This window comes from Gavia stellata, unplaced genomic scaffold (genome assembly GCF_030936135.1).
Source record: "Gavia stellata isolate bGavSte3 unplaced genomic scaffold, bGavSte3.hap2 HAP2_SCAFFOLD_53, whole genome shotgun sequence".
Lineage (NCBI taxonomy): Eukaryota > Metazoa > Chordata > Aves > Gaviiformes > Gaviidae > Gavia > Gavia stellata.
In genome coordinates this window covers 53,150-70,281 of record NW_026776569.1, presented here as the reverse complement: position 1 = coordinate 70,281, position 17,132 = coordinate 53,150, and the positions used below count along the sequence as shown (strand labels likewise).

The 17,132-nt window shown below is 54.6% G+C and overlaps 1 protein-coding gene across 1 annotated transcript; it reads right to left on the bottom strand.

Annotated features, from left to right (window-relative positions):
- Window positions 1-1,599: 1,599 nt before the first annotated feature.
- LOC132321125 (ubiquitin carboxyl-terminal hydrolase 42-like) lies at window positions 1,600-10,722 on the bottom strand. Its single transcript, XM_059834697.1, has 16 exons — window positions 10,657-10,722; window positions 10,519-10,596; window positions 10,269-10,325; window positions 10,103-10,167; window positions 9,069-9,194; window positions 7,194-7,252; window positions 4,830-5,030; window positions 4,280-4,390; window positions 4,102-4,204; window positions 3,887-3,954; window positions 3,659-3,729; window positions 3,018-3,100; window positions 2,644-2,755; window positions 2,170-2,310; window positions 1,854-1,954; window positions 1,600-1,753 (listed from the first exon to the last, which is right to left on the bottom strand). The coding sequence occupies exons 1-16, from the start codon at window positions 10,720-10,722 to the stop codon at window positions 1,600-1,602; spliced, it is 1,596 nt and encodes a 531-aa protein (XP_059690680.1).
- Between the last annotated feature and the right edge of the window lie 6,410 nt (window positions 10,723-17,132).

The following is a 17,132-nucleotide window of genomic DNA, read 5'->3' as shown; positions in this document are numbered from 1 at the left end:
TTTGCCCCCGAGCAGCCCTGGGTGCGGGAGCCAACTGGGAGCTGGCGTTGGAGGGCCCTGGAGCTCCATTATCCCTTGGGGCTCGGTCACAACGTGGAAGACTTATTCTCCCCCTCCTCCTCCTCCTCCTTGCTGAACAGTACTCTCTGTACTCTACAAAACGGCTGCGGAGATCATAGCCCCGCCGCGGGGATCTGCTCCGCTCTCTCTGCCTCGGCAGGGTTTGCTCCCAAGCAGCACTGGGTGGGGGAGCCAACTGGAAGCTGACATCGGAGGGCCCTGGAGCTGCGTCATCCCTGGGAGCATGGCCACAATTTGGAGGACCAGTTATCATCCTTCTCCTCCCTGTTGAGTGGTCATAGTCCATGGCGTCCACGAACCAGCTGCGGAGACCACTGCCCCACTGCGGGGATCTGCTCCAGGCCCTCTCCCTGGCCCCGTTCCTCTGGCAGCAGGAAAAAGGGCCAAATCCGTGCTCCTCGTCGTTGTCATCTTCTCGCACGCTGTGCAGCGCACGGTCAAATGGTTGACGGTGGAGCGGGAAATCAGGCTGTCTTCTGGGCACGGCGGAGGTGACGCTGAGCCTGCCTGGCCAGATGAGGCACGGCCGGCCTGCAGACGCCTCCCGGGCACCTGCCCAGGTTAGCTGGCTGGTGCTGGCTGGTGCGGAGGAGCTGCCGTGCTCTGGAGAGTCCTCCATGCCCACCGCCATGTCCTGCAAAGAGAGCTGTGAAAAGGTCCTGCCCTTTCCTCCCAAGAGGACCACAACAGTGGGGAAACCCCAGGAGCTCTGGGAGGGGACAGCTAAAGGCCTCCCAAAGGCTCTTCTGGAGGGCTGCCAAGGCAGAAGGGCCAAAGGCGGACAAAGGGGATGGATCTAGGCGGGATGCTTTCAGAGGGAGCAGCCTCGCGGCTGTGGAGAAAGCTGCAGTGTGGGAGGGAAAAGAGAGCAACGCCAAGATCCCAGAAAGAAATGCGCCTGGTGCCCTGACCCACTTCCCCAGAGCTACCTTAGTCTGACGAGGCAGATCCCATGCTCCCACAGAACCCGCCTGCTTGCTGCCGGCCACCCACTGACTGAGGAAGGAGCGGGCATGTGATGGTGCCGGTGAGGAAGAAGTCCTTTCTCCCATTTTCAGATCGGAGCGTCTGGAGAGAAAGAGTGATCTCTGTTTAGGGCTGTTCTCGCAGCCTCCTCTGGGGTTCAGTTCCAACCTGTCATTTTCTCAGGGCAGATTCTATGACAGAGAGAAGATGCAACCAAAACTACAAGTGGGAAATTCGATTAGGGTCTTCCCACCAGGTCTGCCCCTGTCGGAGCAAGACCTCGTCTTTACACCCCCTACAACCGCAGAGACACCTTCCACTAGATCAGGTTGCTCAAAGCCCCATCCAGCCTGGCCTGGAACATGTCCAGGGAGGGACATCCGCAAGTTCCCTTAGCAACCTCTTCCAGTGCCTCACCACCCTCCAGCATAAAGAATTTCTTCCTAACGTCTAATTGAAATCTACCCTCCTTCAGCTTCAAACCGTTACCCCTCGTCCTATCCCTGCGCTCCCTGATCAAGAGCCCCTCCCCATCTTTCCCGTAGGCCCCCGTTAACTACTCTCCTCTACATTAGCCAGCTTCAGATAGCAGAGGAGCAGCAGTTTAGACCTGGGCAGCAGCCTAAAGCCCAGCAAGGAAGGATAAGGACTGACGTGGGGTAGCTCGGGTTTGACAGCACTGAACGACGCAGGTAGTAATTGTCTTCTGTGACGGAAAGAGAAACACTCAGGAGGACGAGAAGAAAAGTAGCAAAGCCAGGAAAAGGAAACACAGTATTCTGAACACAGTTAATACTGCTTATTACCTGACATAGAACAGTAAATAGGCTTGCTGCCTGAGAACTGTGTTGAAGTCACAGGGAACCACAGACGAATCGTCCATCTCGTACCACAGTCCATTGCTGGCCTGCAAAGAATGCATCGGTATCTGGAGATGAACTGCATGGTGTCTCCACAAAAAGACAGGCAGAAAACTACAGAACCAAGAGGACGCCAAAACCGATCCAACCCGGCCGGTAAGGAGACCTTCCCCCCAAAAGCTTGGCTGCCGGGAACAGTGCCACGGAAGTTGTCTTCCCCCGGGTACGTTTTTCCCTTGTTAGGCGAGAAGTTGCTCTTCACCTTCGTGTAGCAGAAATAGTGTCCTGTATGACAGCTGCCACCGCTGTGCACCAGGACAGCATATAAGGAGTAGAGGAGGGGTTCTCCAGCTGTCTGAGACGTGTATGGCCGAAGATCCAAGTACATGGGATACTCCACAACCTACGGAGAGACCAAGAGGGCTCAGAAATGATCCTGAAATTCGACACGAAATAGCTTTCCAAGACCAGGGGCCAGAGGTTTACAAATACATCTTTTGGGGCTGTTGGAAACTTGGTTTTCCCTAAAGCGACATGTCGTGGTTTGGGTGGCAGGAAAGTGTTCTCAGCCAAAGCAGCTCTGCCGGAGCAGAGTGCATCCTCATCTTCCCACAGGAGCTCTCCTCTCCCCAGAAGGGAACACGAAAATCTCAACATGAAGAGCTTGGGAAAGAGCGCACTGCTTTGGGAAACCTCCCGCTCCAGGGAGAAAGTCGCACACCAATTGCGTACGCACCTTGCTGATCTTCCCGCCGGTGAAATGGTCAAACCTTTTCAGACACACCGTGAGAACCTTTGGCGCACGATGGATTGTAAACCTCTTGGAGGCGGCAACCATCTTGTCACACCTGGAATCCAAGCACAGAGCCGAGTGGTGAAATGCAGCCTTAAATGCCCCCTTTTCTCCCCCCAGAAGGCCGGACAAGCTTTCACGTCTCACACGTCCTTCCGCTATTTTAAGGCTGTTCAGTTGTCTAAGGCCAGATTAAAAATAAAAGCCGCGTGTCCTTGTTGTGCATCTAACCTAGAGGAAAAGATGACTTACGCTCGATGACATGCAGCACCTTCCCCCAGGATCTAGTATTAATATGTCGTTAGGAATCATCTTACTTGCTACATTTAAAGCAGTTTTCACCATCCAGCTGCTCAGGTTTCACAAAGTCCTCGAGAGCTGCGCTGACCGATGAGGCTGCCTGGAGGAGTGAGAAAGGAGAGCACTGAGCTGAGGGCAACGCCCTCGTCCCAACACTTCCTAGGAGTTGACCAGAAGAGCCAGGTAGCTGACGCTGAGGAGACCCACCCTGAACCCGCAAGCAGCGCCCAGGAGGAGGCCGAAAGAGGGGATTACGCTGAACATTCCCCTCAATTCCACGGAATCCCAGGGCCATCAAGAGCCACCTCTCTGGGGCACCGCACGGTTCAGCTACCGATGGTGTGCAGGGTCATCAATAAGGAAAACACCACAACCCATCAGCCTGGGAGTCAGACGGGTGTGGAGGGAGGGCAAAGGGAAGAAGGATGAGAGCACGTCGAGGCTGCAGAGAGGATAATTCGTGCTTGTCCGGCTTAAAGCCGGCACCTCCAGGGAGACCACTGCCACGGCCTCCCCAGAAGGACGCCTTCCATTCCACTCCCCACCCACCACCAAGCTCTCTTGTGTTTGCCGTCTTCGTTTTAAAGCCAACTGCGTTTATGCTGGAAAGCTACAGGAGCCTTGGGACGTCTGGAAGCACAATTCCAAACCCTCTTACTTTTATATCCAGAGGAACATCCAGGAAGGTCTCGTAGGCATCAGAAACCGCTTTGCAGCTCAAGCACGTGACTGGAAGGCAAATGGAAATGCTCAGCGATAGAGGGAGTGGACTGTGCAGGTTTACGCTCGTCGTACCTACTACGCCAGTCACAAGAACAGCTGTTGATCACAGGCAGACAGAAGGGCACAGACAATTCCAAGGAGAGCAATAGGTGTGGAAAAGTACCTCTGGATCTCAGAAAGCCCCCAAATATTTGATGGACAACGGTAGTTGATTGAGAAGAGATGTCCAAGCTGGAAATAAATGGTAAGGCAGGGAGTTATCTCCTCCAAGAGTTTTACTTTGTCTGAAAGCCCTGGGCGCAGTTTTTCCCTGACGGGAGTACGTCGAGGAGTCCAAAGGGCTGGGGAACATTCAAAAGGTCATTTGCTTGTGCTTACTCGCTGCTTCCACTCAGACAAGCTCTCTGCATGGCATCGACAGTATAGCGTAAGAACTCGTGGGCGTCTTCCTGCATGCCAAGCTGGAAATGTTCTCCTATTCCTAAGAAAGAAGAAGTTAGGAGTTCTCTCCTACGAGAACAGAAGACACCGTGTCAAAGCACCTGAAATGACTTACGCTTGAGGACACTGAGGACAGCCCAAGGCTCGATGGCACTGGCGGAGGAACGCAAGACCATGTTAACGTGCGCTTCCATTCTGCACATCATGCAGAAGCCTAGCTGGCGACCTGAGGAGAGAGAGGAAAGCGATTTGTCAGCTTAGCAAAATATCCGTAGCAACGGGAAACTTAATGGAGAGGAGTTCTACTCTCTTCTCCTAGGGTGACAATGTCCCAACAAGCCCGGGACATTTTTGTGCGTAGAAAACTTTTTTCAGAGGGGTGCTAAACTGACAGAAGTTTTGTGTGCCGTAAGCAAAGAGAGTTTAAGCTGCAGGAATAGGGACGGAGACCCGGGGCTAGAAAGAGGTGACTTTCTGAAGAGGAACACGCCTAGGTACGACAAGCGGCTTCTAGGCTTGAGCGTTCAAAGGAGACCCGCTCGGGGCGGGCGGGGTGGGGGTTTGACAAAGAAGGGCTGCTTTTCCCCTAAATCAAATTCCAGGTTCTGGGAATCCTCAGGAAGTGCCCAACAGATTGACAAGGAGATGTTCCTAAAAGTACTCACACGACAAGCTGTGCTCACGAGAGAGCAGGTAGTTGGCCAGAGGGGGTGTGTACGTCAGGCACTGCAGGACGGAGTTGAGGAAGCACGTATTGTGCAGGTTGTGGAGTCCCGCTCCAGCTCTCTGTCGTTGCTGCCAGCCCATGCAAATCTTCTCCGGGGGAAAGAGGATCCTTTGTGGCGGAGCCATTCCCTCGGCAATGACTGCAGGGAAACGACGTTTGAAAAGAGGTGAGACGATACTGTTGCACAAAAGCATATTTCAAAGTCGAGTTCTGTGCAGGAGCACCCAGGACAACCAGCTCTAACCTCCAACACAGAGACATTGGGGGAAGCCTAACGCTGCCATTGAAATTTGCTTGTTAAGAAACAGCTGTGGAAGATAGTCTGTTCCCTCGCTTACGTTGCCCAAAGTCCAACAAACCCACACTCTGATTTCTGTGCCTCGGGCTACCTTCCTTTCCCTCTAGGCTCTTGAACTAGATTATCAGGTCAAGTCTTCCCTTTTCCTGATTGTAACTGGACAAAAACAAGCAAGACCCTAGCACAGAAGGTAACCCTACTGATGTCAGAGCTTTCTATGAGCAATGTCATCTTTCAACGTCTTGTACATAGTGGCAGAGGAGGGAGAAAACGCCGTTTCCTGTGTCTAATCGAAAACACCTGGGTAGATCTGGCCACTATAAGGAAACGCCCCAGACTTCACTCCAGGTTGTCAGCACATCAGCTTTCAGGGATGGAGGACCAGCCGCGTCCATCGCCTTTGGGGATTCACAAAATCCAAGCCTGCTGGGGAAACTGTTACTCACAGGAGTCGTTCCCCATTGCAGCCATCGCTCCTCTCAGGAACAGAGGGGAAAGCTCGGGATGACAAAGGATGTCAGGATGTGCTCGCGGAAGAGAAGACCAGCGCCAATCCCGTCACCTGATCGCCAAGAAATAATTGTAGCTCAACAAAATGATGGAGGAAACCCCCAAAGGAAACTCACAGAACAGCATCCGCCATCAAAACTGTTTCCGTGGTAGTTTTAACTGCTGCAGAGCCGCAGGCTGACGACCTCACCATCACTGTCACGGGGCCCTGGTTCACAGCAGTTCCAAAGGCCCTTTTGAAAGGCTCAAATGTGCGTCACCTTCTCGGAAGAGGACCTGCTGCTGACCTGTTGCCAGCTTTAGCAGCAGAGCCCTCTGGCTCTCCAGCCCACACTTTCCCACCTCGGATGCAGGAGTGACGGACCAGCTTTTGGCCACTACTTTAACGGCTGCCTTTGCCGTGCTCCTTTTCTGCCTTCCTTCCTACCGCAGCAGCCAGGGTGGGCTCCTTGTCATTCTAGGCTGAGCCCAACGCCTCAGACTACGCTGCCCCCACCCCCCACTTACCTATCCCAGGCTACGGTAGAGACATCAGAATTAGCAAATAGGAGCTCTACCCATAGCGCATATCTGGCCAGCCCAGAGAGGTGTAATAGCTCAGCCGACAGCTCGGAAGGTATAGACCAGCGGAGACTTTTATCCTGTATCTACCTACTCTGTGATCTGTCCCGAAAGTCAAATCTTAATTACCTTTGAAAGAGGATGGAAGTGGAGGCCAAGTGGGCAGTAAACGATAAATGGTTGGAACAACGTAGCCACGCAAGAAGCAAAGGAAGGAGCCAAGTTATCCCGAAGGTCAGCTCAGCCCAAGTGGCTTTCACTGGCCCGCTTTTCAGGATATGAAGCCCTGGCCTGGTGAGCTCACAAGCAGCGGGCGGGTCCTGCATCACTGCCCCTTTGTGACACGGAGACGTGCGGGGACGCATGGGGACTCATGGGGACGCACTGCGGCCACGCAGCCCCTGCAGCCTGGGCACCTCACGTAGCCAGCAGCTGGCAGCCGCTGGGCTTCCCCACACACTGCTGGCAAAGGGCTGTTCGTCCGCCGGCAGAGCTCCCACCTCTTCCCTGAGCCGCACAGCCAGATGAACAAAAAGTGTCTTCCTTCTGTTCTTTCCATTCTTTTTCACTTATTTTTGACCTTGAGTTTTGAGATGTGCTATAACATGCTCAAGTGGCTCTTTATGCCCCTGCCCAAATCGGGGTGGCTGGTTTTGCCCCACGACCTCGCCTTCCAGCACAAAGTCAGCTTTGCTTGCAAGCCTCCTCTAGCACCGCTTCTCCAGCTGGCATCTGACATTCCGAGGTGCAAAGTTACCTCACTGCTGAGCTCATTAGAGGGTCAGAGCTCAGGAGCCGGCTTTTGTGCTGGGGCAGAGTGGCGTTCGTCACCCTTCACAAAATGCCACGGCAGACAGGCTTGGTTGGGTGAAGGTGGCTGAAGAATTCCTGTGTCCTGAGAGGCTCCTTTTATGGAAGGCATCTTGGCCATACCTTGAAACGGCCAGAGCTTTTTCTTGCTCGACTTTTTAGTATTATTCCTCTGAAGGTTCCTTGGGGGAAAAAGAAAACAGAAAAAAGAAAGGTGAAAAACCCACAATATATTTCACTGCTGTTATTAGTAAAGGCAACAAGGAGCCTGGCCAGAAGCAGCTGCCAGGGCTTCCAGGCTCTAGGAAGCTCTGGCAGACCTGTGCAGACCGTGTCTGCCCTCGTCAGACACTCTTGACGTTTCTATTGCCAACTTGTGAAGCTATCTGCAGACTTGATCCATTGCCCGTCCCTGCAGTACCTAACAGTGCTGTAGCTGAGATGAACAAGAAGAGCAGTGCTCTGACTTTGCTGTCTTTGTTTACGCCAAAAGCTGCTGCAGCCATCCAAAGCTTGATGCTTTGGGATTGGCTTTCTTCTTCAAGAAGAAATACTCTCTGGGTGGATTCCAAACACACGTTGGGGTCACCTGAGGAGGATCTTCTTGGCCAAGACGTTTTGGCACCTCTGTAGCTCTCTGCAAGTTCAGAGCACAGAAGGAGACCCAACTAGTCTGCGATGCTCCTGCCAGGCACCACAAACTGTTCACGGGCACCGCTGGAACCCAACGACTTTGTTAAACACGGGAGTGACGATGCAGCCGAGGAGAGGATCTGCCTCTCGGCTGTCGCTGCCTGCTCCTTTGCAGCATCCTAACGTTTCACTCCAGCATCTCGGTACCGCCTCCCATGCCGTGGGGTCGGAGCACAGAGGAGTGATCCGCAACAGGGCAGCAGGAGGGGGCTGCTCTTCAGCCCTCTTCCGAGACTCCTCCTTTCCACCTCTTTGGCCTGGTTTCCAGGTGCTGCTCTCGATCTCGATGTGCTCGCAGGAGGTGGGGCGTCAGCGCCTGAAGATGTGTAGTAGCCTGCGGGCTGCCTGATCGGCCTTACGCCTTCTCCCTCTTCCATGACCTCGTCTGCTGGCTGCAGCAGGGCTGCTGGCAAAGCGCGCGGTGGAAAGACAACAGTCCCGCCTCGCCCTGCCCAGCGATGGGGTGAGGACAGCAGATGCTGAATGGCACCAAGGCCCTTGCCGAGCTGCAGAGAGGGGAACGGGAGGGACAGGAGGGGGCTCACGACCTGCAGGGAGCAGTCGCACACAACTTGGCTGGCTGGAAAATAAGATGAACATGAGTTATTGCTAACCGCAAAATAGAGGAGGCCATGGGATGAAAATTAGTTCCCCCCCAATAAAATAGAGGACGATGTTGGGGGGATTTATTTCCCCCCACAAAAAATGCAGTAGGGCCATAGGGACGGATGGTATTTCTGCCCCCAAACAACAAGGTGGTAGCACAGGAAAAGAATATAGAAAGGCAACTGGGAAAGGAAAGGGAACTGCTGCATGTTTGCAGGGAGCATCAATCTGGAGCAGCCGGCAAGAAGGGGACCTGTGGGGTGGCTCTGTGTGGTCTCTGGGACACGTACTCAGCCACGGCAGTGCCCACGGGGCAGCGCCCTTGTGTGTTTCTCGCAGAACCTGGTCGTCGTGCCCCCGGGCAGGGGCTGAAGAGGAAGGAGCTCCCTGTGTCCCGCTGGAGGTTTTGCCGGGGGCTGGAGCTCTACAGCAGAAGGAAAGGGGCCACGGGCAACGGCTCCTGCCGGTGCAGCGAGGGCAGCCGTTTACGCAGGATGCTGGATACACCCTCCTGCCTCCAAATTGGGCAAGAGCCAGGTCTGAGGCAGAGCCATCGTGGGGCACGCACAGGCGGAAGGGAAAGCAGCAGCCACCTCCCTCCGACATGTCAGCTGACATTCATTGACAAGGTCACGCACTTGTCCTGCTATCAGAGATGTCTTTATTCTCTTTCTAGCGCCATTTCAAAAGAACCGGGACCTGGCTGGGCGGCTCCCAAAGGCGGCCGCCAGCTTTGGTGGCAGGACCCAGTTAAGGATGTCCCTCTTCAGTAAGACCACGATGAGGACAAGGATCTGCAGGAGGGCGAGGAACAGAAGAAGTCTCCTGCGGGACAGGAGAGGGGTCAGGCAGAGCTGGGGGCAAATTTGTCTCAGCTCTTTCCAACCACCCTCTTCAAACAGCACCGTGGGACCTCGCACCGTGCTGGGCACAAGACTCCCTGCTCAGGACTGAGGGGAGGGGCCCGGGCAGCTCTCTCATCCCACTGCCGATGGAAGAGCCCCAGCACCCCACGCCCGCCAGGCAACTCACCTCAGCCAAGAAGCGATACTATTCCTCCTTGACGCCAGCTGCTCCTCCTACAGGCCAAGGCACAGCAGGGACATGTGTTGGGGTGTGCGAGGAGGCCGAGGTTTGGGGGCTCAGGTCCCCTCCCTCGTCCCCGCTGAGATCAGTGCCCCCACGTCCCGCGGGCACAGTGCAGCCCCTTCCCTCCCCAAGGCCCACAGCAGGGTTGTCTGTCCTACCAGCCGCACAGCCACCATCTCCTGCAGCAGCGACCCGTCTGTCTCGTCTGTCTGCGCCTTCTTCCCCCAGCTACGGACACCACGGGCTGCTGGCCTGTGAGGAGAGACCTTGGCTGGCATGGCGACCCCCCGGCTGGCCAACAGGGAGCCTGGGTGCTGCCCAGCCTCTGCTGGGGCTGGCACCAGGCACCCCCGGCAACCCAGCACTGCATAGACCCATCCCCCACCCCTGTGCCACCCCAGGCCTGAGGAGCAAGTTGGAGAGCCTGGGAGCTGCTCAGAGGTGTGCAGAGCTGCTTCCAGGAGTCCCGAGTTGCTCAGAGAGGGTTTGAGCCACTTAGAAGAAGACAAAGGGCTCTCCAGGGCCGGCTGGAAGAGCAGACAGGAGCCAGAGAGAGGCCTGCAACGGGCAGAGGTCTGCCCGAAGCTGCTCAGCACCCCTGACCCTGCTGCCCCGGTTTCAGTCAGGGCCCCATCGCCACTCACAGAGCTGTTGCCTGTCGGAGGCATTGCCGTCTCTCCAGGAGGCGCTGGACCTTGTTCCTGAGAAGCTGGAGAAGCAAAGGGCCCGGTCAAGAGTCCTGGCCATGCCCGCTCTGAGGGAGCTTCCCCCACAAACCTGTTGAGCCCCCGTCCCTCCTGTCGCCAGTACCTTCTTGACCTTAACCCGTTCCTCAACAGCTTCTAGCAGCTCCGACCACTGCTCCCTCTGCAAAGCAAGCGGGACACATTGCAGGGAGACAGAGGGACCCCCAGGCCCAACTCTGACACGGTCCACTTCTGGACATGGTCCTGAGCAACTGACTGTAGGCGACCCTGCTTGAGCAGGGGCACTGCACAAGACAAGATCATCTCCAGGGGTCGCTTCCAGCCTCAACCAGGCCGTCCTTCTGTGAACTCACCATCGTCTGGGTGAGCAGCCCCTCCAGCTGCTGGAGCTCCTGGGGTTTGTTTTCGCAGCACCGCGCCACGACACAGCTCTGGGGAGAGGATCCAGACACAGGCACTGAGCCCCTGGGCTGTGGGGACCGTGGGGATACTCTGCCCTCACCCTCCTCTCCCCCGTTGGGGGCCTTCCACTGCACGGCAGACACAGGACAGGCCATTGGCGAGTATTCTCCAAACTCCTGCCCAGCAGCACCGAGGTTCTCCTCCAGATGCTCCCCCGCCTCAGGGAGCAGCCCCCTTTTATACCTGCCAGGGCGCCTGTGTCACAAACCCACAGTGACATCATGGTGACATGGCCATCCCCGCCTCCTGTGACACGACCATCACCTCCCTGGGGCTGGCACCAAGAGCTGACGTGGGGCCCAGGCGCGGCCACCGGGGAATCAGGGCATTGCTCTCAGCACCCACTCTCAGTGCACGGGCAGGAGCGATTGCGGGCGCCAGCATGAGCCAGGCTGCGCAAGTATTCCCAGCAGGCAACTGCAGACACTCACACACCCGCGTGTGCACCACAGGTGTGCACATGTGCACGGGCAGCAACACCACGCGGGCTCTAGCCCAGGGCTCAAGCATCCAGCCCCTGTTTGGTTCCAGCATCCAGCCCCGGGGCGGAACTTCAGCCCAGGAAGGGGCAAAATAAAGCCTAGTCCTCTGCTCTAGCCCAGGCAGACACCGTGTTTGAAGCCTCCCAAGAGGAATGGGCTCTCTCACTTGCTCAGAGAGCTGCGGCTGCCGGCACCCGGGGGGACGCCAGGAGGAAGGGGTAGGGGCACGTAGCAGGCAGGCAGTGAGCCACGTGCTTCAGCTGTGACGCTTCAAGCGGCTGCGTGCAGCGTCGCCACATTCAGGAGTTAGCAGGCCGGGTCGCTCCGGCCTCCATCCGACAGCGCCTTTCCCCTCGGCAGCAAAACCTGGGAGTGCCTGGAGAAGCTGGCAGGGAGCAGCCGGGGCTGTGCCGGCCGGTGGCTGTGGGGTCAGCAGGGACAGGGCTTTGGGGACAGGGCCAGCGGCTACGAGATTGCTAGAATGGGCCCCGGGGGATGGGGGGCAAGAGGCAAGAGGACCATGGGGCCAGCACTGCTGGGTATTGGGACAGGGGCCCACGGGGCTGTGGGGCCACCCAGGATGGGAGCATGGGGAGTGGGGGAGACGGGGGCCGTGGGGCTGTGGGGAGGGAGAAGGGCACAGGATGGGGCTTTCACGTGGGAGGAGGAGTGTGGAGGCCATAGGGGCTGTAGGGCACAAGGGCATACGGGCGGCTGTGGGGGGTATGGGGAGCTGTGGGGAGGAATGGAGGGGCCTTTGGGGTGTCTAGGGGGCTGTGGGTTATCATGTTTTTTGTTGTACACCTCCGTGACCGGAGGGTGAAGCCAAGGTCTCCAGTGCGGCCAGCAAAGACACTGCGGTGGGATGACCTTGGCTGGGCTGCTCCCCCAGAAGGAATTGCACAAAATCCCACTCTCAGGCAATGGTATTCCTACCCGATGGGAGCAGCAGATGACATGCAACTGACCCAAGGACATTCTAAAGTTTCCAAATTCCAGATGCCTCTAAGTGCAGACCCATCAGTGTTACAACAGCCTTTCAAACCCTCACCAATTTCAAACGCACCTCCCCTCACTGAGGGAATGCCAACAGAAGACATTTGGTTCACTGATGCAGAAAGAACAAATGCTAAATGGCAATATAAAGCTGCCGCATTGAACATTAACACTGGCCAACAAATTAGAGGAGAAGGCGAAGGCAGTGCACAAGCAGGAGAATGAAGGGCAGTTGCTTTAGCAGCACAGAACGGAGCAGAAGTTATATCCGTGGACTCCTGTGCTGTGTGGGCTGGAGCCACATACCGGCTCTGACAGTGGGAATCGCTGAACTGGGAAGTAAACAGATCTCCCGTTTGGAGAACTCAAGATTGACAACTGTTATTAAATGTAGCCAGAAAAACCCCATTCAGGGTGGGACGGGTGAAAGCTCACACCAAAGATAATAAGCCAGCAACGGACTGGAACAGAAAGGTGGATGAATTGACAAAGATCAGGAAAACCTAAACAGGGAACTCCCTAAATTCTGAGTGGTATCAAATGGGGGAATGGCGACGTCAAAAATCAGGTCACACAGGTAAAGCAGCACTTTCTTTTGCTGCACAGAGCACGGGTTGGCCCCTAGACAGGAAAACTTGTGCACTTATTCTCGCAGAGTGTCCTCAATGTCGATTAAAATGATGCAAAATCGCCCTGCTAAAGCGCCACCCCTCCATAGCAATAAAGGAAAAACCTTATGGTCTACACGGCAAACTGATTGTGTCGGGCCATTCAAACCCTCTGCGGGATATCGATGCATCCTCACGGGAGCGGAAGTCGTCTCCGGCTTGCTTTTGGCAACAAAGTGCCTGAAGGCCGATGGGTGAAATACAGTACGAGGACTATGGTTTTGGTTCTCAAGTCTACCTACTCCTGATGTCATCCGCAGTGATAACGGCTCGCACTTCTCCCGTGTAGGAAGTGCAAGAATGGGCAACACAAGAAGAAATCCAATGGCTATTCCACACCCCCTGTTATCCTCAATCAGATGGGGTGGTAGAAAGAGCTAAGGGCCTGTTGACAACGAGTCTGAAGGCCCAGAGGAACACTCAACTTCCCCAAACACTTCATCAGCTGAATAATCGGCACGGGCCCAGCGGGAGCCCCGTGAGCCGAGCATTCTTTGCAGAAGCTGAGCTTGATGCTCCCCCTTCTGATGAAGGAAACTATCCGATGGCGTTACAGCCAGGACAACCCGTCACCGTGAGTTTACCACAGATTGGAACTGTACCTGCGACTCTAACGAAACCTCGCGGCCCACTTGCCTGGGAAGCTACTGATAGCAGCGCTGCAAACCAGAAAAGAAGCGCAGGGTGGATTCTTCCTTCTTTCGAAGGGGGTAACCAGTTTGGAAAACCCCACCGAGACCCGTCTAGTCTACCTTTTGGTTGTGCAGCCTCCTCCAAGACCAAAGGAAGAGACATCATTCTACTGCTGTTGAAGATTTTGGTAACGCTTGCTTCCCCACGGACGCCCACCTGCCTCAACTGAACCGTCATTCGAGAAATCCCTCAGGCACCAGCATGAGCTGTCATCTGAGAAGTAATAAAAGAGGAATTGGACACCTTCACTCGGACCTTGCACTTTCAGCCGTATCCTAGGGCCGGACCCTGGCACACTTGCTGGCATGTGGAAAGCCATAACACCTGGGACCATAAAACTGAGGCTTTGGAGCCTGAAATGAGGCTTTGGAAACGCAAACTAAGATTTGGAAAGTAAAAAGGAGGCTTTGGACACTAGAAATGTAGCTTTGGAGCCTAAAAAGAGGCTTTCTGCCCTGATGGTGCGGGATTAGACCCTCAGAATGAAACCGTGGGCCCTAAAAATAGACTAGGGGTGATAAAAGACAGGTTGGGACCCTAGAAATGAGGGGTCTGGCCCTAAAAAAGAGACTTTTGGGGCTAAAAGATGGGCTCGATGCTAAAGATGAGGTTTTGGAGCCTGCAAAGGAGGGGAAACTCTTGGATCGTCCATGGCCCCAAGAAATGAAGCTTTAGTGCTTTGGGCACTCCAGTGGAGGCTCAGAGCTGTAAAAGAGAGGTTTGGACCTAATAATAAATGAGAGTTTGGACCCTCAAAAGGAGGGTGTGGGCCTTCAAAATGGGGCTTTGTTCTTTAAAAACGGGGCTTTGGAAATGAGATTGAGACTTCAAACGCAGAAATTAGGTTTTGTGCCCTCAAATGATGCTTCCGTACCAAAACCTAAGCCTTCCACCCTAGAAATGGGTCTTGGGAGGCTCAAAATAGGTGTTGGGTTCTCCAAATTGTGGACCGAATCCTGAAAAGGAGGCTATGGTCCCTGAAAAGGAGGCTTTGGAAGCTACAAATGAGCCTTTGGACCCTCTACATAAGGCTTTGGCCTCTGAAACTGAGGCTTTGACCTTCACAATCAGACTTTGGGCTTTAAAAATGAAACTCTGGGCCCTTAAAATCATAGAATCATAGAATCGTAGAAATATAGAATCGTTAAAGTCGTTCATCGTTGAGTCTTTGAACCTTAAAAGGGGGGTTTGGAACTTATGATTGAGGGTTTGTACCCTAATAATGAGGGTTTGGGACCATACAAATGAGGCTTTCAACCGTACAATCAAAGCTGTGGACTCTGAAAATGAGGCTGGGGGACAAAGTGCCACCCCCCATCCCTTGGCAATGACAGGGACTCACAGGTGAGGATGGCGGCCCTCCTGCAGGGACGGGCGCTGGTAGAGGCCGAGGAGAGAGGGGTGCAGAGGTGGCGCCAGGCGGCCTCGCTGTCGCACACCTCGTGGAGGCAGCGGCAGGTCTGGCCCAGTCTCAGCAGGGGGTGGGGGCAGCGTCAGGAAGGAGATGATGTGCAGCAGCTGTGGGGAGAGAGGTGGGGAGAGCATCAACCCCGGGACCCCCCTGCTCTGAGGGGGGACCCCAGCCCCGCATCCCCCCTACTCAACTCACCACCTCAGGCGGGAGACGCCGGATGGCGGCCGGGTCCTCCCCCTCCTCCCCACCCTCAGCCTCACAGCAGGCCCCACCTGCGCCATCTTGAAGCTCGGCCCGGCTGCCGGTGGAGCCCGCCTTCTTCTCACACCAGTCTTTGCCGGCATAGGTCGGGAGGGCTGTCAGTCTCCTGCCCTGAGGGGATGCTGCCTCTGATTGGCCCCCAGCTGGTTCAGGCTGCCCTGGTGGGCTCCCGCCCTTCACCTGGACTCTGACCTCTGATTGCCCACATGGGCTGTCACTCTGCCCTCAGTTGGGGCCCACCCTTCCCTGAGGTGATGCTCTCTCTTATTGGCTGCCTGAGGGCTCCCTCCCCACCCCCATCAGTGCCCGCCCTTCCCTGAGGTGATGTTGCCTCGGATTGGCTGTCTGGTTACATGTCAATCACACCCTTCCCCAAATGCGATTGGCTGTCCTGGGTCCACTGACTGCCCCCAGACTCCTGGGCGGCCGTTGCCAGGCGACCAGCTCCGCCTTCAGGGTTTAGGCCCTCGAGAGGGAACTGGGGGCCCTGAGAAAAGGCTGGGGGTCATGAAAGACAGGTTGGGGCCCTAAAAGTGAGGAACGCGGAAGAAATGGTGTCTCTCTTTCCTCCATGGCCTGAACGTCTTTACCCAATGCCCTCCCGTCCCCAGACTGAGAGACAGAGAACTTGAGGAGTCGTTTTGAGAGTCCAAAACTTCATTTTGAGGGCCCAAATCCTCATTTTGAGGGTCCAATGCCTGATTTTGAGGGTTCAGATAGTAATTTTGTGGGTAAAAATAGTCATTTTGATGGTCCAAAACATCATTTTGAGGGTCCAAAGAGGCATCTTGAGGGTCCAAATGGTCATTTTGAGGGTCCAAAACCTCATTTTGAGGGTCCAAGCTCTCATTTTTGCGCCTCCGCAGACCCGTTTTTAGGCTGCCGCGATAAAGTTTTTAGTGGCAATGGATCCCTTGAGGGCAAAAAACCTATTGTCAGGTTCTAAGCCCCGATTTGAGGGTCCAAAGCCTCATTTTGAGGGTCCAAGTATTCTTTCTGAGCATCTAAATCCTCATTTTAGGGCCCTTAGCCTCATTTTGTGGCTCCAAATAGCCATTTCGAGGGCCCAGAGCCTCATTTTGAGGTTCCAGATAGTCCTTTTGAGGGCCCGTAGCTTCATTTTGAGGGTCCAAATAGGCATTTTGTGGGTCCAAATCGTTATTTTGAGTCTCCAAAGCCTCATTTTCAGCATCCAAATAGTAATTTTGAAAGCCCCAAACCTCATTTTAAGGGCCCAAAATCTCATTTTGAAGGTCCAAATCCCCATTTTGAGGATCCAAAACCTCATTTTGAGGGTCCAAATTGTCATTTTGATGTCCCAAAGCCTGATTGTGACGATCCAAAAGCTCATTTTGAGGACTCCAGATGTCATTTTGAGGGTCCAAAACTTCATTTTGAGGTCCCACGGCCTCATTTTGATAGTCCAAAGCCTCGCTTTGAAGTCTGGAAGTCGTCTTATGAGGGTATAATTCCACATTTGGAGGGAATAAATACTAATTTTGAGGGCCCAAAATCTGATTTTGATCTTCCAAAACCTCATTTTAACGGTCTGAATACTCACGTTTATGGTCCAAATAGACAGTTTGAGGACCCAAAGCCTCCTTTCGAGGGTCCAAAGCCTCATTCTGAGGGTCCAAAGCCTCGTTTTGAGGGTTCAGATAGTTATTTTGAGGGTCGAAATAGTCATTTTGAAGGTCCAAAGTATCATTTTGAGGGTCCAAAGAGGCATCTTGAGGGTCCAAATTGTCATTTTGAAGGTCCAAAGCCTCATTTTGAGGGTCCAAAATCTCATTTTTGCACCTCCGCAGACGCGTATTTAGGCTGCTGCGACACAGTTTTTAGTGGCAACAGATCCCTTGAGGGCACAAAACCTATTGTGAAGGTCCAAGTCCCCGTTTTGAGGGCCGGAATCCCAGTTTTGAGGAAGAAAGCCTCATTTTGAAGGTCCAAGTATTCTTTGTGATCAACCAAATCCTCTTTTTAGGGCCCAG